The sequence below is a fragment of the Rhopilema esculentum genome, chromosome 11 (assembly GCF_057945365.1).
Source record: "Rhopilema esculentum isolate cy_ngs chromosome 11, ASM5794536v1, whole genome shotgun sequence".
In the NCBI taxonomy this organism is placed as follows: domain Eukaryota; kingdom Metazoa; phylum Cnidaria; class Scyphozoa; order Rhizostomeae; family Rhizostomatidae; genus Rhopilema; species Rhopilema esculentum.
In genome coordinates this window covers 15139256-15158997 of record NC_142825.1, presented here as the reverse complement: position 1 = coordinate 15158997, position 19742 = coordinate 15139256, and the positions used below count along the sequence as shown (strand labels likewise).

At 35.8% G+C, this 19742-nt stretch overlaps 1 protein-coding gene across 1 annotated transcript; it reads left to right on the top strand.

Moving 5' to 3' along the window:
- The first annotated feature begins 5101 nt into the window (after positions 1-5101).
- Positions 5102-16381, top strand: LOC135693175 (uncharacterized). The gene is made up of 5 exons (XM_065211566.2): positions 5102-5239; positions 11415-11688; positions 11824-12096; positions 12316-12483; positions 12990-16381. The coding sequence occupies exons 2-5, from the start codon at positions 11451-11453 to the stop codon at positions 13850-13852; spliced, it is 1542 nt and encodes a 513-aa protein (XP_065067638.2). The 5' UTR covers positions 5102-5239; positions 11415-11450; the 3' UTR covers positions 13853-16381.
- The last annotated feature ends 3361 nt before the right edge of the window (positions 16382-19742 follow it).

Here is a 19742-nt window from a genome sequence, read left to right as displayed (position 1 = left end):
AAAATGAAGTGACACTGGTTAAGGCCTTACTTTGGATTCTGTTAATCATGTGATGATTGAGAAAAACTGCAAAACAACGAGAAGCGCTCCAATTTATAGAAAATAAACAATTCCAATTTGAACAACCAATATATCAAAAGAAAACTAATTATTCTTAATGTCCGTTATATTTACTTTTATGCCGGGACCAAATATATTTTACATAAAATAAAAACAACATACATATCTGCTTGCTATTCTTTTTTACAACTTAGAACATTGCAAAATATTTCACTTCCAAAATTCTGTCCTTAGAACTGACAGATAAACTCGCAGGTGAATTCCACTTATAAATATAGTTTCAGGCCTCAATAGATATTCTTTGATTAAAAAGGAAAGCAATATAGTTGGATAAAACTTTATTGCGAAGTTATATTTTATAGGCAGAAAAAGAGCAAGCGGATGTTTTAAATAAGAATAATTTGCTAAAGTTTTGTTGTGGCAAGTGATTTACTCGATAAATTTACGGAAGCGCTGAGCGTGCATTCACTAAATATTTATTCACTAAATATTCACTAAATAACATTCACTAAATATTTACCATTTTCCAAATTTTAATTTAAAAAGAAATTTAAAAATCATTTTCTAGAAACACCCAAGTTTTTAACTTGTGCCGTTTGTCTACTTGATTCAATGCGAAGCTTCTATGGTTGAATTTATGCAGATATCCCTGAAACTAAAATGGGGGCCCTCTCTTCGTTAGCTCATGCTGCTTCAAATCGAATTTTCCTCTGATTTATCGTTTTGCGGATGTTATTGATTTATTTTTGCGTTTTATTCAAATTATTGCTATATTGTAATGTTGTGTCAGAATTTTCCCACACCAAGATCAGCAAAACTGATGTACCAAATAATTCTAGACAATAATTACAGAGAAAGAAATATGGAGCTTTTTGGTTGCCTTTTTGCTTATGGATTTTACTGTTCCTCTGAACGAAACTTTATCATAAACTCAGCAGCTATTCTACTTTACTAGGCTTGATGATTGCAACGCCTCTACTTATCGGAGTTTTCGTTTAGCTGAACCAAAATTTATAAGATGCAGTTAATCACTATCAGATTTCATATTGCATTTTGAAACCATTCGTTCATAAAAACTAAGACATTTTTTTAAAGTTTTCGAAAAAATTAAGACATAGTTGTCGATCTGTTATAAACAAAGACATGCCATAGAGGTATCAATTAAATTTTAGTGTTCCTAAAGCTGATTCTTGTGGTACACCTGAGCTCTTTGTTTTTCATTTACTAAAAGATCAATTTACTAAAAAACCTTGACTCAGATTAGAATTCATATATTGCAAGGTGGTTTTACTGTAACCATAAGCACTTAGGTCAGCAATAGAGTATCAAAGTATAACGTCATCATGTTTTGAATCTCTTAATTTTTACCACATAATCTAAAAGAACAGCAAAAGATACCTCTCAACATGCAAAGTTTGTTGGATATCAAGAAATTCGGATGAGATATTTAGACCAGCATTTGGCAACTTTGGAGATTTGTATCAGAATGTCAGCTGCTTCAGATTGAACAAACACACTTCTTTGCAAGAAGCCATGTCTTGGTCAAATATATGGAATTTTTTTTATCTTTTAAAGAGAAAGGAATTGCAAATTCCAAAGCTTAACGATTTTATCCAACATCTAATGGATAGTTCTTGCCATCTCGACAGGGTTTGGCCTTTCTGGGGCGGAATATTCTTTCGAAGATGCAAACAGTAAATCTCTTTCATTTATTTTCTTCACCTTTTCTTGCTTCTTTTGCTGCACTACATCCATATCAATAGCCAATAACAAAAATGACAAAAATTGAAGAGTCAATAATTATTTTTCTTAATTATGTCCTTTTTTTACTTCATGTCGCTCCCAACTTATCTAACAAAGTTATCAACAATGCAAAGGCTACTTTTGTCTGATGCATCAACAACAAGATCTCAAAGCACCAAACAGGTTCTCGTTCCTTTCGGAGCCTTACGGATCCTCTTCTAGCACTGCATCAGCCAATGCCAACCTCTTTGCATCACATTTTACAACAAACTCAAACCTTGATGGAAAAGGATTACAACCTTGTCGTTCCCCCCCCTTCCCCCCTCGTCACAATCAACTTCACCAATTAAGTTTTCACCCGCAAAGTTCGCAAATTCTTCTCTCAATGAATACCTTTAAATTTACCGGACATGATGGTATACCAGCAATTTTTCTCAAATTTCCTAACAAGAGGGACAAGACTGACCCAGCCACACAGTCCAGAAAAGTTCTTAACTTTCCTCCGGTCAAATTTTTCCCCGTCAAAACCTTCCTCCAATTTTTCAAGCAATCAACTTGGTCAGGTTGTGGCTCGGTAGTGGCTACGGGATAACGGGTGTCAGACGCAATTAATCGAGACAAAGTTATGTGTCTGGGTCGATGGTAATTATCGCATACGATAAAACTTTGCTAGAATACAAATCACATTACAGCTCAAGGATAATACTTCTTTTTAAATGTCGAATAATAAAATCGATGTAAACATGATAAAATATACATTAAAAGATTTCAAGACCATGGAACACGAACAGCATTCTCTTCTCAGATGCGTTTTCTGTTATTTTTATAGACTATTTTTTTATACATTTTACCACAGTAATTGCTCTCAGGAGATCATAGACATGATCCCAGGTCCCCTGCGACATGCACGCAATACCAAACAATCTTCCAGGGCTCGCCCTTTCCAAACCTCTTGCCAAACGCACGAACTCAATCCCACAGCTCTTCTCTCCTCCGTGGATCTTGTAAACTTTGGAATGCTCTATCCTCTTTCTATTTCCCAGACTTTTACAACCTGTCTTCATTCAAAGAAAAAATGAATAAGCTATATCTTTCCTCTCTCTCTGCCTAATCCCCTCCACCAATTTTACTTTTTTTCCTATTAAAGAAGCTTGAGACGTGTCCCAAATTACTTTCCTTATAGCACACGGCCTTTACCAACATCATTTTTAATCAGAAACTGTTGATTATAACTTCGCTTGAAAATCTAATTTCGCTATTACCAAGTAATCTGCCCTTAATAGTAGATGTCCTTGATCTAATTTAACAATTTTAGCAACGTAGCTCAAAAACGGTATAAAAGCGACTTAACTACGATGTTAAATTTGCAATATAAGAGAACATAAAATTGATTTTTAGATGCTTAAGAAAGAGAGTTGTATAGTAACAACAACAAACGAAATTTGCTGAATTTTTATGTGATTTTAACATTGACACTACATTAGCTTTTGAAAAGATAAATACTAAGAAACAAAATCATACTCTCCTTCATGCTTATGTTGTCAGTTTTCTCCCGCATTTTATCTGGTAAGTATATCGTTTTACCTGATAAATTGACTTTAAAAATAATGTCCTTACATATCAATCAGATAAACGATGCAGTTATAGTTTCAATCTAGAACAAGCCCGAAGAACATCTCACATGAAAGAAAAGAAACAAACAAAAATAACAATAGAAATATATAAAATAATGTAAAAATGAAGAATTAATGTACGCATAGGTCCAAAGCAATATTGAAGTCTTACAGTGCTTAAACACTGCCGTTTTAGTTTTTGTATTGCTTAGAGCCAGTTATGGGGGGATATAATCTCTTGTTCTCCTTATAGAGGGCCCTTTCACCTAGACGGTAAATTAGTTGTTTTGAAATTATACATGCGAAAGGGTTTTTATGAAATTTCCTCCTCCAAATATAGTTTTTTTCGGACTCTCAGTTTAGTTTCCAACATCATTGTGTACTCATCAGAGCCATTAATACCCTTGTTTTGGTGCTATCTTTGGATTCTCAATTTGATAACTTGCAAGGATGTTATTGCTGCTTGAGACACACAAAAATGTTTACTTGCTCCAAGCAAATAAATTTTAATTTGTTTGCTTATTGTTTCTCAGTTTCTTGCTACACGTTTTTATAATAATAAATTTTTCAGCCCAGCCTTCAGACTTTCTTAGCTACTTCCTTTTTTCAGTACTGAAACTTTCTTAACACTTTCTTAACGCAAAATTGGAGGGGTTTTGCGTTACCGAGCATGCGCAGTGGTGGAGAAGATGAAATGCTATAGTCAAGCTATATTTCTCCAAAACACCGTTAATGTCATCACATCAACTATTGAAGAAAACCTAACAAACAAAGTGCAATCGGTCATGCAAAGGAAACCCAACAAACAAAATTGAATAAACTATGCAAGTTTAGCTATTGCTATCAGCAAATAATTTTGACACCGTCCATTTCGTCTGGTTCGTTATTTTCAAATCTATATTTTTCAACTTTCTTTTCTTTCAAAGATCCAGCCCTGAATTTTCTTAACTTTTGAAGAACCGAGAATAACTTTCTTATAAATTACTTTCTTATAAGAAGGTCTATGTTCCCATTTTCCCAAAATATTTGTTTACATGAAGCCAAATGAAAGAACATCAAAATTCGCATCCCAAACTACTTTACATTGAGTTACAGGAAGCATTTTTAGCAATCGTGTCATCACAATTGTTTAGATTTGTTTCGAAACTTGAAGTCTATTTTTGATCAGGAGCATCAAGTATGACGTCATTTGAATGGTAGTTGTTTGCATTTGATCAACTTTATTCTCAAAACGAGTGTGAAGTTGCTTTAAACTTACTTTCTAAAACATTAAAAGATCATAAAGCATTGCAATGATTATCATCAATGATATTTAAACAATATGTTTCGTTTTTTTACGCTCAATGGCCTCCCAATTTTCTATCCGCCTCCTGCGCTCTATTCCAACAGAGCCCAAGCACCCCGTTTTTGGGTGGATGATTGAAGAGAGGGCCTCGGTGACTCAGGCCGTTGTTTTTGAATCGTACCACTGCCTTGTGGTTACGAATGGCTTACAATTTATATTTGCGACAACAATAAGAACTTATTGAAATTCTGATCGAAATCGAAATCCATGCGTCAGCGTCGTTACTCAAAAGAGATTCATATGCCACACACGAGTGTATTTACAACAATAAGGTGTTCATCCGGGAACTAGCCAAGACAATGGTCCCTTTGTGTTCCCTCGTTTCATCTGTAGCCTCATTAGCATTCCTTTGAATATACTGATAATTAGAATTCTTTCATGCAAAACACTAACATTGGAAATTATGGAAATTGGGATAACTGAACGGGAAAGAAGAGGACGCAAGTCAAATTGTCTACAGTCTTAGGAAGAGTAAACAGTAAGCAAAGTCTTGTTTATGTTAACAGTTTGTTTATATATTTAGTCAGGTTATTGACTGACCTGACTGTACCAATATAAGTATGCTTCAAGTGGTTTTTCGGTATGAATTTATCGAAGTTGTTGAGTCGATCAACCGCATAGCCCAAATGCGTACCGACATCTGCTTCTCGACTTGCCCGTATCAGACACTGCAACTTTTCTCAGCTCTCAAGTTTTTACTGCGTTATATAGACAAATCCATCTTGCAACATAAAATTACATGTATTTTATTAACTTCTTGGACCATTTATTTAATCAGAGGTATCATCCACCTTTCGTTTTTTCTTAGCTATACTGAACAAGACTTTGATCTTGTTATGACCTTACGACTACTTCGCCTTGCTCAAAGCAACATCACTGAATATTGTAGAAAATGGCTAATATTTTCATGATAACAAGAGTCAAAACAATCATAGGTAACCTTTCTTTGCTGTCCACTAGAACCTGACTTTTACAGCATGCCTTTAATATTTGTTTTTGGTTCACAAGAAGCTTGCAGCGATCAACTCGACGCGAAGCTGCTTTAATCGCATGTGTTGCTCCTTTGGCCTAATTCTAAAATCTGACTTTCAGAGCACGCATCATAAAAGAGCTCAAAATGTTTAGATCTTTTCATCGTGTGAAAATATAGATGTATCATTCTTCTACATTTGATAAGAAAAAAGAAGTATCGTTTATGGAAGAAAAGTAGTAAACACAATAGCTTCCTTCTTGGTGATGCATTTTGTCACCTCCAAATTGACAGATTTTGTTTCTGCACCAAAGGGAAGAGGTTTGAACATCTCTAGCGATTTGAATGAATCTCCTGAGATTGCGAAATCCATTCTATGATTTGTCACCTGCCAGTCCGATGTTTTACCCAGAAATTTTTAGAAAGGTGGTGTTTAAAGTAAACTGTAAACTTTCTGAAAAAAATGATCAGATCAAGAAAACTAAGGCGGCAACAATCACGACAATTGCGCCAATTAAACCTGATTCTTTCTTCAAGCCTATGCCTTCATAGTCAGAGAATGACTACGATAAATTAGGTTGTTTCAAAAACCAATTTATGGGTGTAGTTTTCTATATCCATCGGTATACGTAGTATACAACTATTTATTAGATTCTCATCAAAGTCGCATCTTGGGATGCAATGTTACGAAATTGTCAAAAGAATAATTGTTGCTCCTGCAACCATGCTTCATTGAAACATTATCTCCGTGTTTCACCAAATATCTTCTTTTTATCTTTTTATTCTTTTCGCTACTTCTGCCAGTATTTTTGCCACTAAACTTGCATAAAGCTGTTTCTACAGGAGCAGTTTACAGTTTTTCAAATGCATTTTAGAATTTACGGTAGAATAAAGTATTTACTTCAGCGCCCATTTTTAAAGTTTAAAAGAACAATGTCCCCCAAATCTGAATTCAATTGTATATTGTGTGTTGGTGCTATATCAACTTACACAAACGCTGTGGCAGATAAATGATGCGTTAATTTCAGGGTTAAGGTGTTCGAAAGAGTTTGAATTGTGATTGCAAAGAAGAAACTCACAGACTCTTACAATAAATAATATAGCCAATTTTGGAAGAGAACTAGTAAATCAAATTCAATCTGTGTTGCCTAATTTTCCCAAATTTTTAGGCTGAATTAATCGTATTTTTTCTTGAATTTTTCGGGTTCAGTAAGAGAAATTTGGACACAAGGCTAAATTTGACTGCAAAATAGCATTGGATGCGTAGTATGCAGGTATTGGTTTTCAAAAACATTAGTTAAATACGTGTATATAGCTGCTTAGAATGGTCTTGCTCAACATTCGCCCACCGAAATAATCTACCGCAAATTAGTATCGAGGAAGTGAACAATTCACCGAAACTGAGACTTACATTTCCGTGGAATATTCACCTTGCAAGCTTCTGAATCTAAAGGACTACATTTTCTATAATTAGCATTAAAATGAGTTTCCTGATGTGAATTAACAGGATGATAAGGTTCAGGGAAATGATTCGTTAGCTGTATATAACTTGTTTATATTTGGAAAGAGGTTTTTGATAAATCATTTCTTTCACCTTATTTAATACTTAGACTATCGTACTAGTTCAATACCTGATTTAGAACAAGCATAATGTACGTTACCTTGCTATTAAGATAACAAAAAATACAATAAACGTGTTTAGGTTAGGACCAGCTCCGCCGGGTACGGAGGACGGTATGTTAACGTCGAGCCGTAACTTTGGAGTTTCCACAGTGGCGTACAAAGACCTGGTATACAGTCTCTTTTGTTGAAACCAAATAAAAGTATGCTTGTAACTTGCATATTATCCTTAACTTCTATGATAATAGAAGTATATATATTCGATTTTTCTACCATTTTAATTCTGTTTTGTATTGTATATTCTATTTTTTCTATGATTATAGCTTTTTGTAAGGCAAGTCCCCGCTGACCTAGGTAGTTGATTGTGGGTTTCATTTCCTTGATAACGAAGAAGAAAGTGACGATATAACATAGTTACTTCAGGTTTACTGCGCTACTCTCTTCCCTTTGCAAGACTAATTCTATAAACATTTCTTATACAGTTTTTGATGCCATAATGCTGTACGTGCTTTGATGTGTATAATTAGGCTGCTATCAGTATTCCCTATAAACTGCATATGGAAGATATATTTGGTAAAGGTATTCCAATGTTCGTTCCTAGTAAATAATTCATGATCAAGAGGGATGAAGGAACCCGTGTCAAGCATCTGCTCGCATTTTTTTCTAGAAAGGTGGTCATGGTTTGAAGCATTGCCTAATTTGTGCATAGTGCTTAGCGACATTGCTTAATTTTGTGGCCTAGCTAGCAACCAAAGTGTTCCTTAGCAGCAATGAACCTTTTAAAAACAATTGGCACAATCAGAATAAAGCTTAACATTCAATACATTCTTAGCTCTTAAGAGCGTTGGAGGAGACTGTGCGGGGTCTATCTCGTTAGTCAGCCTTATGGAAGAAAGGTTTTTTTTTAACGGAAATAGTAACAATCTAGGCGTTAGATTACAGTTCACGGTTTAACACCTTCTGTCATAATAAAAGTGAATTGACAAGGTTTACAAAACAAAACAGTGCTTCTTTTGAAAACTCAAGTATGCAAGAACAGGCTGCTTGAGCGTGACTTCAAAATTATCTTTAGCTAAGATACAGTAATCAGCAAATTTACTGACACACCACTGGAGACCTTTGATGCACAGAAAATCATCGAGTTCATTTCTTTGGATTTTTACAATTTTATTACGATATTAGCTATTTGTTTTACTTTATGATTATTTTCAAACAAAGATTGAATACGAATGTTGCCTCTTTTTGACTGACTGATTGAAACCAGTAAGTGAGGAGAAGTACTAGGAAAACTAACACTGCAAAGGATGCATATCGTTTTCATGTCTTTTCGAATTAAAAAACTGCGCATGCGCTCAATGTCGTCATTGCTTTTAAGTGTAATCCTGTTATTGGCAAATATGCAAGAATAACTACTACCTTTTTGGCACCAGCCTTAAACACAACCAAATACATTTAAGAACCAACCCCGGCCAATGAACATGTTGAACAAACAAGTTGATGCATTTGCACTTCATTATAACTCTTCATGCGCAAGGGATTGCGTCATAAACACACAACAGTATCCTTGCCGACAAAAAATGCCATCAGGTGGCTGTTTTATTTGTTGGACCCTGGTATGACAGAACCAGATGTATGTCGGACATTCGTGTACAAATAGAAGCTAGATAATTTTCTATCATGGAAAATTTAACAACTTCTTTATATGGAAATTTAAAAAGTGAATTTCAAACCACTCATTTTGCCTTATTTTATGTCAGTTATGTGAGTTATCTTGCTTAAAATAGGCAAAAAATTGTCAGAGGTGAAACTCATTTTGCAGTAAACTTTTCTTGAACACATCAGTTGTTGTTCACCATATTCTCCTCAGTTCATTCAATGAAAAGGCGTTTCTGTCTGCTTCATGAGCGTCCTGTAAAAACCAGTTTCCTTTCAGTAAACCAGCATTGTTTTAGGAGGGAGATGGGGATGGATGAATTCGAACGTGCATTAACTTTTTAGTTTATTTGGCAGTGATTATGCTTGTTTGGTAAACTAACAAATAGAGGAGACAAACAAGACAAAGTTTACTGACGAGTGAGCCATCGTATCCCTTCTTAACTCCAGAAGAACAAGTTTATTGATCTCGATAACAATTTTTATGTCATATAGACTTTGGGCATTACTTCAATAGGCCACTCTTAAAAGGTTTGGGTCATTGGCCGTAAAAAGAATGCACTCTTTCGTGGATTTTGTCCAGAATCCGAGATAAACGTAAGTATACGAAAGTGCAGGTCATGTGTGGCTTATTTTTGAAGGCGTTGCTGTATTCCTCGGCAAAACCTCCATATTTCGTTGATATAAAGCCTTGGCTAAACTGGGCAACATTGTTGCACGACAGTGTTGCTTGAAATTTTGTTGATTTTTTTGCCTGTCGAAAGATTGTAGTCGAATTGGGCAACATTGTCGTGCAACATCTGTTGCTAATGTTGTCACAACAGCGTGCCAAATTTGATCTGATAAGTGGTTTTCCGTGCCATGTTTGATTTGAGCACAAATTTGGATAAGTATGGCAGAAAAAAAACAAGCTGCAACTACTGGAAGCTGATTTTGACATCACAAAACCACTGTTTTTTAGCACTCTTTTGTCGAGCACGGGTAGAAGCAGTAGCATTTGGCCGATTTGTTGTTTTTAAAGAACTTGCACTTGGATGTATTTCAGACGGTACCTTTTTATTCTTTTTACACTATTCCTCCTCTCCAAGGTTTTCTGTACAATCAACTTCAAAGGTTCAACTTTGACAGGCCACTTCATCTGAATCGAGTGCAGCACATTATTTTGCAATGTAACACTGCGCATGTTGATTCTTCCCAGATGGGAAATTAAGGTCAATTTTTGCACGGTAATGTGGCCAAACTGGACAACATACAGCTGATCAACAAATGTTCCAGAAAAATGTCTGAGAATGTTCAAACACTTGAGCAACAAATATCGTGACGAATTTCTTGGCCGACATGGTGGCCAAACTGGGCAACATTTAAGCAAATCAGGAAGTTGTGAATGTTACCCGGCAATGTTACCCAGTTTGGCAAAGTCTTAATACTTTCTTTGAATAAATACCTAAAGTTTCTGTAAACTGTGGCAATTAGCTTAGGCCGTTATTTTAGGCCATTTTCTTACCATTCTTATCTTTAACGCCACAGGCATCCATTTCACTGTAATCAGATGTAGGATCATTACTATTATCTTGTACTTTTCTAAGACGTGCTTTTGTCGCTCTATTTTTGCTTCCGTCTTTGAGATAGAAAGTATCTACATATAAAGATCAGTAAATGTTGAAGCTTTATAATTGGCTGTTTTTTCATATTATCAGTAAAAAATTGCTACAAAGCTGGACATTTCTCTGAACTTGTCATCAAATACGATAAACAATGCATTGAGTTGAGGGCTTTTGTATCTCAAAGTATTCCATTTTCATTGGAGATCTCATTTGCATCACTCACACGAGATTCTAAGCGCGTTTTGTTGGAATACAAGTCATTTCTTGGATTTCAATGCTCAAAATTCCAAGTGGTTAACCAAAGCTATTAATTAACAAATGTGAATGAAACTTTTTGTTTTAAAAGATTGATTTGATCGGTCCGCCAGTCTCAATAAATCTACAATAAATTTAGATATTTATATTCCCATGCAACAATATTTTATTTGTGGTTAATGTTTTTTTAATTAATAATGTATCAAACTTGTATTGTCACACTTAACGTATGCTCAAAACCTTTTACGACTTTATAAAGCGAAACTGAGTTTATTTCATCTCAAACACCAATTATAATTCTCTTTTGGGGTTTATGTTTTTAAATTAAATATCACATTTACAAAAGAATATCAAGCAACGTGGATTGCTGTTATTCTGAGGGTCTTCTATGCAAGTGGCCTACGTTGATTAGTTAGAAGGGGAAGTTGTAGAACCTGAGGTCGTTTATTTGGTAGCAATCATGAAACTTTAAGATGTTAAATTTTTGTTTACATAAGTTTCCCAATGCTTTCATTGAATTCTGAAATCGGAAATTATTTCTCATTTTTCAGACGTTGGAAGAATTTTCCATAAATTTGAAACTGAGGATGACTACAATGATTCCAAATCAATTTTTGACAACAGGCCTTGAGGCAAAGCATGATACAAACAATAATGAATGTAACACCGACGAGCGGAGGAGCGGCGCCTTCAGTGCCGCTCGAGTCTCCGTGATCACATCCACATATTCATTACCATCCATGACATCGGTTGATACTGATAACAATGAAGACAACGCTTTAACAGCAGCTGAAGTGAAGCAGGCAGAAAAGAAAGACGAAGCTAGTATGTAGTTTGCATTTTCAAAATGGAGTTTTTTCCTAATATTACGTCATAAGCAAGTGAAGGACTTTGAGAGGTGATTGCTACATGAGCCATCTCGACTTTCTTTACTCATTAGTTTTCTTAATAATTTTACAGAGAAGCCATACGGCGGAAGACCTCTTAAGTACGAATGTCCGGAGTGCCAAAGACGCTTTCATGCACCAAGTCATTTGAAGCGACACGTGATGAGTCACAGCTCGGAGAGACCATTCCAGTGCTCTGTTTGCGGAAAGGGTTTCTTGCAAGCCTGGCACCTGGGCAGGCATATGACAACACACACAGGGAACAAGCCATTCAAGTGTGTCGAATGCTCAAAGTCGTTTGGAAGCCGTTTTGAGATGAGGACCCATATAAACTACATCCACAAAGGTATGTTATACATCATTGCTCGCTTGCATATAGTCTGTAAGTGTGCATTTTTGCCATTATTCAGCACAAGGCTAGTAGTGAACTTTCATGGCTCTGCATTACACCTACTGTGCCGAGTTTTAGCACCTACTTACAAATAACATTGCGTCATTCAATAGATAAAACCACTTGATAAAACCTTGCCGTATATTTTTTATCAAGCATTGATTTCTTTACCAGGGATCAAGGAACACAAATGTGATGTTTGCGGTAAACACTTTACATTGCGAAGCAACTTGAAAGTTCACATGCGCAAACACACTGGGGAAAAACCTTACCAATGCACGTTTTGCTCAAAGAGATTTGGTCAAAGAGGCCATCTGCAATACCACATCAGAAAACATGAAGGTACGTTTCCTTTGTGTAAGATGGAAGAACCGCAGGATAGGCTGTCCGCCGGATTCTGTGAATCTTCCAATGAGTGTTGTTATGAAAGATATACAGGAACAAAGCAATACGACAACGAGAATCCAATGTCACGGGATAAAATTTTCAAAATAAATTAAATTTAAGAAAATTACGTTTCCTTTGTTCAAGCAATTAGTTGTCTTGCAATAACGGTTTATGTGGAAATTTTTTCACTCTCCAGTTTGGTCATTATGTCTTACGTGATATTTACATGTTCTGATGATGACAAAGCTTGGAGTGTTTGCAAGAATGTCCCCAAAATTGGCCCAAGTAGTAAACACCTTTCTACCTTTTCTTCAGCGTGCATTTGCAGAAAGGGCATGGTGCTAGATTTAAGTTTGCATTTTTCATTATTTGACTCTACAAAGTACAAAAAGTCTTCATGTTTTGAAGGTCTTCAAGAGAGTCGATTACCTTGCTGTTTCTAATCAGAGCATTTTTTTCAGGCAAAGACGATTGCAGCGATCAGTCACATTTCCAGATATCTAGGGCAGGTGAAAAGGCTTCCAAATACCCACGTGCAAAACTCTGTTCCGTTTCCGAACATTCTGACTGCCAGGATGACGATGGGGAGTGTGACAGTGGCATCGGAAGTTATGAGTCAGAGACGGAATTGAGCGCTTGCTCATCCCCAGTTCATCAAGAAACTTTCGACGACCAGCCTTTTGGCTGTAATAAACCTGCTCATTCGACAGACAGGCCATCCAGCCCTGAATATATTCTGCCTGAGAAGTCTCACCAAAGCCCATTGAAAAGACGAAATCCGGATGCCCGCATTCCAGAAGTAAAGCCTTTCGTCTGCTACTCTTGTAACTGTGGATTCTCAGAAGTCAGCTCACTGAGAGCACATGTCCGGCATTCGCACCCTAGAAAGGGCATTGCTGTTGGCGATTTTCGTTGTGCTTTCTGCCTTGGTAGCTTCTCGTCAATAGAATTGCTACATGACCATGTGCGCAGCCACCAGCTGCCTGAATCAAATGGCTACCAAAGCGAAAGCAATCGTGTAGTTACAACATATGAAAAGCCAAAAATGTCTGCCAAGTCTCTTGCTTTCTCAATAGAGAGTATCTGTGCTGACACTAGTCCTAAATCTTCTCCAAAGCACCAGGTAAGCCATGCATACCCAAGCATCAATTCACCGCATCAAAGCCAACTTTTCAACCGAATGATGATGTCATCATCGCCAGTGTCAGTGCGCAGCAGTCTTGCCAGCAGCTTGGACAGAGCTTATTGCAGCACTGACCTTCATTCGCATACAGACGCCTTCTGCCAGTGCCGCATTAACATGCATCACCTCTACATACGCTAAACACTTGCTTAATGACCAAAGTCTTACGACTTAATACTTAAATTTGACGAAAGCTCTGTCCGGTAAGTTTGATATTGTAATTGAATTCATCAACCCAATATTTCGTGCGGCATCATGGCCATTGCACAATGGTGTCGAAACATCTCAATTCAGATGATCCAAAACTTTTTTCTCTTTGTTGTTAAAATGAATTTTGATCTGATTTTCTATTTCGAAATAAATCCAATTACAGTTTTTCTGCTAGGCTCGATTTTGCCGGATAGCGCTTCAAATTTTACGATATATAGTAATTTAGATACAGTTCGTTCTGGGGGAGTACCTATGTTTTGACATGACATCAAGTGGCCTATAGCGCCCTGTCGATGATCGCAAATATATTCAAAGAATAATTGTCATTTTTGGCATTTTAAGTGTGTAGCTTTAATAATAAATTCTTAACATTACAACCAAAGCATGATATGTAGCTGGTCGAAAGGAGCATTATAACTTTATATGTAGATTAAAAAAAATATTACCTTCGCCATTAAAGTTTGGAAGAGTAAGGCTTGTCTGATTTGACTGAATAATCGAGCCTTTCTGAGCCATGTATCATGTTATGAGCAAAGAAATTATTTGTAGAAGGGACTGGGTTCAGTCCCTGATTGGCTTAGTCTTAATGACGTGACTTGCGAGGTTAAGCTGACTTGCAGTATTCCAGAATATTTAGAGATTTCATTGGAAACATGCTTTTCTTCCTTAAAAAGAAAATAGATGGCAATTTTCAACATATGCATACCACTAGTATACCAGAAATATGATTTGCTTACAGTCAGCTTTACTTCCGCATGATTTGATACCTCGGACAATCAGAGTTCCCACACTCTGTACTTTCATTCTTGATGAAACTAATGCAGGACTTTTCTAGTTGATATATATCACAGGGGAAACAAGGTGTTTTTCGTTGAACATTTATTGTTATCTAACACAAAGAAACGTAGTTAATGATGCCGTTGACAAAGGTATTTCTTCTACAATGTTTTCTCGGGATGAAGTCAGACTTTTACCCTCGAAGATCGACTACAACCTAATTTCCCTCTACATTAATTAACACTTAGCTTCAGCGTGAAGCAAATATTACTTGTGATATTACCTGCTTTCTTGGGGGTTATTGTCGTAAAGGAACGGATAGGAATCAAAGGAAGAAAAGAATCTACTTTCATGCATCGAAAAGAAATACGCGAATGATGTTAGAGTTCATGAAGAAAAAGGCAAACATTTTACTTTATCTGCCTCAACATATATATTTTGTTTGGCAGTGTTGATATATATTTTTCTTTTGCATTATTTCGCACTGAGAAATGCCTTGGCAGCATGATTAAATTAATGCAACAGTTACGCAATGGCATAGGTAATCTAAGGGAAATTCTATTGGCTGCTATAGTATTTTATGATCGTAACGTAAGGGAAAGAACGTAAGAAAAGCTATAAGATTCAGTGTCCATTTTTAAAGCATCGTGTTGCTAAAAAATTTACAGGAGAATGTAAAAAAGTTCCCTTTAATGTCTTTGCATTGCATAAGAATGCTTCGCTGTCATTATAAGTTTGAAGAATCTATAGGATATCGTCACAAAAAATATTTCATAACTTTTTGCTTATTTCCCACACCCTAAAGCACACCCTATAGCACACCCTACAGCACACCCTACAATACCGCTGACGTGACGTGACGTGAGATTCACTAACGTGAATATCAAACACGATATTCTGCCGTTTAAGACGAATACCTGCTCTAGGTTAGCAGTAGTTTATCCGGAATCTCGGTCAATGTAAATAAATGGTGTTGTAAAATTTCTGTTGTTTTTTATCGGTGTACGTTTTCATGGTAGAGAGATTGTTGATAATCTCTCCTAGTCACTCCGACCTTTTGCTTAACTCATTTAATCTTTCAATTGTCATTAAATCTTTTGGTATTTTCCAGGGAAATAGCCATCATCTTTGAGTATTAATATTTTTTAGCATTGAATAGTCAAACAATAGGGCAAGTCCTGGGTCTCTTTCATTTGTCTGAAAACGTCTCTTACTAAGGATCCTAACCTTTAACTTTTTAATTTATCTTCAAATTGTCCTTTTTATAGAGAATTGCAATCAAGACATGTATCTAAATGTTGGCATCGTGCCGTGTTGCTTCGGTGACATCTGTTGACATCCAATATGATATTGATTCATAGGCTGCTACTAAACAGGAAATGAAATAACAAATGATACAAATTATGTTTAACAAACAATATTTGAAACTTTAATATCGTATCAAATGTTTGCATGGCCTCGATGTTGAGACTACATGTGAAATTTGATTTTGATAAACTTAACAAACAGCATGTTATTCGTCCATTCCATTCAATTTTAATCTACATCAGGGACCTTATCGTGGCTTAAGTTCAAAGTATGAATTGACGTTAGAGTTGCAAATATACTTGTGAATTATCAAAATTAACATTCAATTTGCTATGATGGCTATATTTTGCTTTTTCATCAACCTGAAGGAGAAAATTTGCTTGTATTTTCTGTGGTCTTCATTTCTTCCGTTGCCTATACTGATTTGTTTGTTGCCTTGGTATAGCAAAGTTGAGTTGCATTATTGCGAAATTAATATATCACGGTAGAAATAATCAGAAAACTCACATTTTCCCAAAATGACCGGACTAGCTGACCCATGAAAGCCAAAAGCAAGATAAAACAAATAAGATAGAAGAATATCAAATTCAATTACCGATTTAATGATACCATAAAAAAAAGTAAACCTTGAATCAAAGTTGTATAGTTTTTAGTCTTATCCTTGTCTATAGGTTTTCTTTCAAAATTTGTTATTTAAAACATGTCAAAGATACTTTCAGCCATTTCTTAGGTTTTCGGACAAAGAGAATTTACGGCAATAAAATGGGAATATTGACGTACCGATTTGACGTCAAATGACCTCAGGAAAAACTTTGACATATACACGAGGAAATACGGTAGCTGTCCTTTTTTCTTGAAATACCAATGACGTGATATTACAAAAATTTGTTTCACTAAAAAAACAAAAAAAGCTCAATGGGTGCGTGTATTGTATGAAATATTCAGTTTTAAACAACTTCTCGAAAAGACAGCCAGGTTAGAATGAGCAATTCGCTCAAAGATTTATCTGTAATGAATTAAGAAAGTTTGCTGTAATTTACAGTTAACAAGTAATGAAGCTAGTTTTATAATGCTATTCGAAATATTGTCAATATTCTGATATTTTGATAAATATGGACAACAGGAGGTTGTCTCTGCTAGTGCTTCTTCATTTAAGTGCTGCTTTTGACACCTTGGATGCTATAAACTAGCAAAATATCTTGCTAAAAATGAAGTGTGCCACAGGGAAGCTGACAAGGCCAGTGATATTTTTGCTTGTGTAGAGCTGTCATCATTATATGATCTATATGGCTATGCAGAAAATCAGCTCTATATTTCTTTCAAGAATAACAGTGAAAGTGAAGCTGAGGCAATGAAAGAAATTGCGAACTGTATTGCTGTTGTAAGAAAATGCAATCCGGAGTCGGAGAGATAATGTTATAGAAATACTGAAAGAATTACATTGGTTACCGATTAGGTATGGGGTCTTGTATAAGCTCTCACTACTGGTGTTTAAATGTATGGAAAATGTCGGACCTGCTTATTTGAAGGAGTTATTGATAAGTAAAAAAGCTGCCACAACACTTCGATCAGCAGAGCCTTCCCTGCTTCATTCTTCAAGTGTTAGAGCAGCAACTTTTGGCAAGAGAGCATTTGAATATGCTGCACTGTTTACCTGGAACTCTTTTCCTCTCCATATCTGGAAATCTAAGTCCGTCACTATTTTAAGAAGGAGGTTAAAGTATATGTTTTGAGCAAACATTTAATGATTAATTTATCATTTATTTTGAAAAAAACTGTAACTTTTAAGGATCTTCACTGTCAATTTAACCGTAATTTATGTTAATGTAACCTTTTTTATCTTTCTATAGTGTGGGCCACAGAATATTACAATATAGGGACACGTTATAAATTCAAATATTTATTATCATTTCTGTTCTAGTTTTCAGCTGCAAATAAACGCAGTGAAGAAAGGTTAAAGTACTTGTTTTACTTTTAGAAATTGAAAGCAACCCAACGAACTTATACTGGTGACGGGCATGCATGTGGATACTATGAGATACACTGCATTGGTACTTGTCGTCCTAGAGGAAAAGTACTTACTTCTTTAAGAGAATTATCTTTGAACGTCCTAAGACACAGATGATTGTTGTTACCTAGAGAAGATTTCGACAAAAGAAATGTAACTTTCTTCCTTTTCCATCGGAAATCTTTACAAAAATTCGAAACAAGTCCTACTTATGACGATATGTATTGGTCATCGACCTTCTTACATTGATTAGAGGCAGATCTCTTGGATTCAGAAGGCAAATCTCTTGGATTCAGAAGGCAGATCTCTTGGATTCAGAAGGCAGATCTCTTGGATTCAGAAGGCAGATCTCTTGGATTCAGAAGGCAGATCTCTTGGATTCAGGAGGCAGATCTCTTGGATTCAGAAGGCAGATCTCTTGGATTCAGAAGGCAGATCTCTTGGATTCAGAAGGCAGATCTCTTGGATTCAGAAGGCAGTTCTCTTGGATTCAGAGGGCAGATCTCTTGGATTCAGAAGGCAGATCTCTTGGATTCAGAAAGCAGAGTTCTTGGATTCAGAAGGCAGATCTCTTGGATTCAGAAGGCAGATCTCTTGGATTCAGAAGGCAGATCTCTTGGATTCAGAAGGCAGATCTCTTGGATTCAGAAGGCAGATCTCTTGGATTCAGAAGACAAGCAGGCATCTTTTGAAACTTTGAAAGATGCTTAAAATGATTTTTTATTGCTGATGCTTTATCATTTGCTGATTATTGCAATTAGAGGTTTTAACTTGGTATTTTATTATTGAAATTGTAATTGATATAAAATATGTTCACCTTGCAAGACTTCATGGGTGACTTCTCGATAACCAATCCCTATGGACTGACGGGGCAGCCTTGGTTAAAGGAAACTGAAGTGAAGCAAAAAACGAAATGAAATACAAGAAATAGAAAATCGGGGTAACAATGTAGGATACATGCAGAGGTTTGTATTTTATCCAGAACATTTTGCTGCAAAGCTACCGAAAATTCCCGCATTTGGGTGAAAAGAAGATAAAAACTATAAGGATCTTTATGAAGAAATGCAATGGATTACTTTTTTTGCAGCTTTTGAATATTTGGAGCGATAACTCTAAAATTCGTTGAAAAATTTGTAGATTTGTGTCAGGTGTTTGAACATTTGCAGTTTTGAACAAAATAGGTAAACGGGCGCAGTTTACAGTAAACCACTAGTCGAAGGCCACTCTAACAACTTTTCATCATACCCTTTAGTTGAACTTTTTTTAAAGATACCATCATATTTATGATCAATGGTTTTTAAAATATGAATGTGTTTTGAATTTCTTGTGGACCATATATGGAAAATTCATATGCTTAAACCTTAGTGGAAGGCCCTTAAATTTTATTCTGCTTTCGCATTGCAATATATATATTTCCTAGAGAAAAAGGTATATCCTTACCTTGGTTCAAGTTATGGTGTCAATAATGGCTGAAACAAAAGTGCCAAAAGTGAGCTGATTCTACTTTTCTATGATCATCATGTTATGTTAGTGTTTGAAACTTTTTAGCGCTAACTAAACGGGTGCCTTCAAACACATATTGAAATCTATCAGAAAAAGTACCTGCAAAAGCTTGGCGATAATAACAAGTTTTGCATCATATTTATACAAAACGTGGCAACCTTTGTAGATTTATCACCAACGAAGCTCTTGCTTCGTAACATGTTACAATGATTTAAACACAAGGAA

What these genes read in the sequence shown, in the direction of transcription:
- LOC135693175 (XM_065211566.2), top strand. Translation starts at nt 11,451, where the DNA reads ATGACTACAATGATTCCAAATCAATTTTTGACAACAGGCCTTGAGGCA. An exon ending in AGAAAAGAAAGACGAAGCTA is followed by an intron (nt 11,689 to 11,823) that starts GTATGTAGTTTG and finishes ATAATTTTACAG; the next exon opens with AGAAGCCATACGGCGGAAGA. An exon ending in TATAAACTACATCCACAAAG is followed by an intron (nt 12,097 to 12,315) that starts GTATGTTATACA and finishes TTTCTTTACCAG; the next exon opens with GGATCAAGGAACACAAATGT.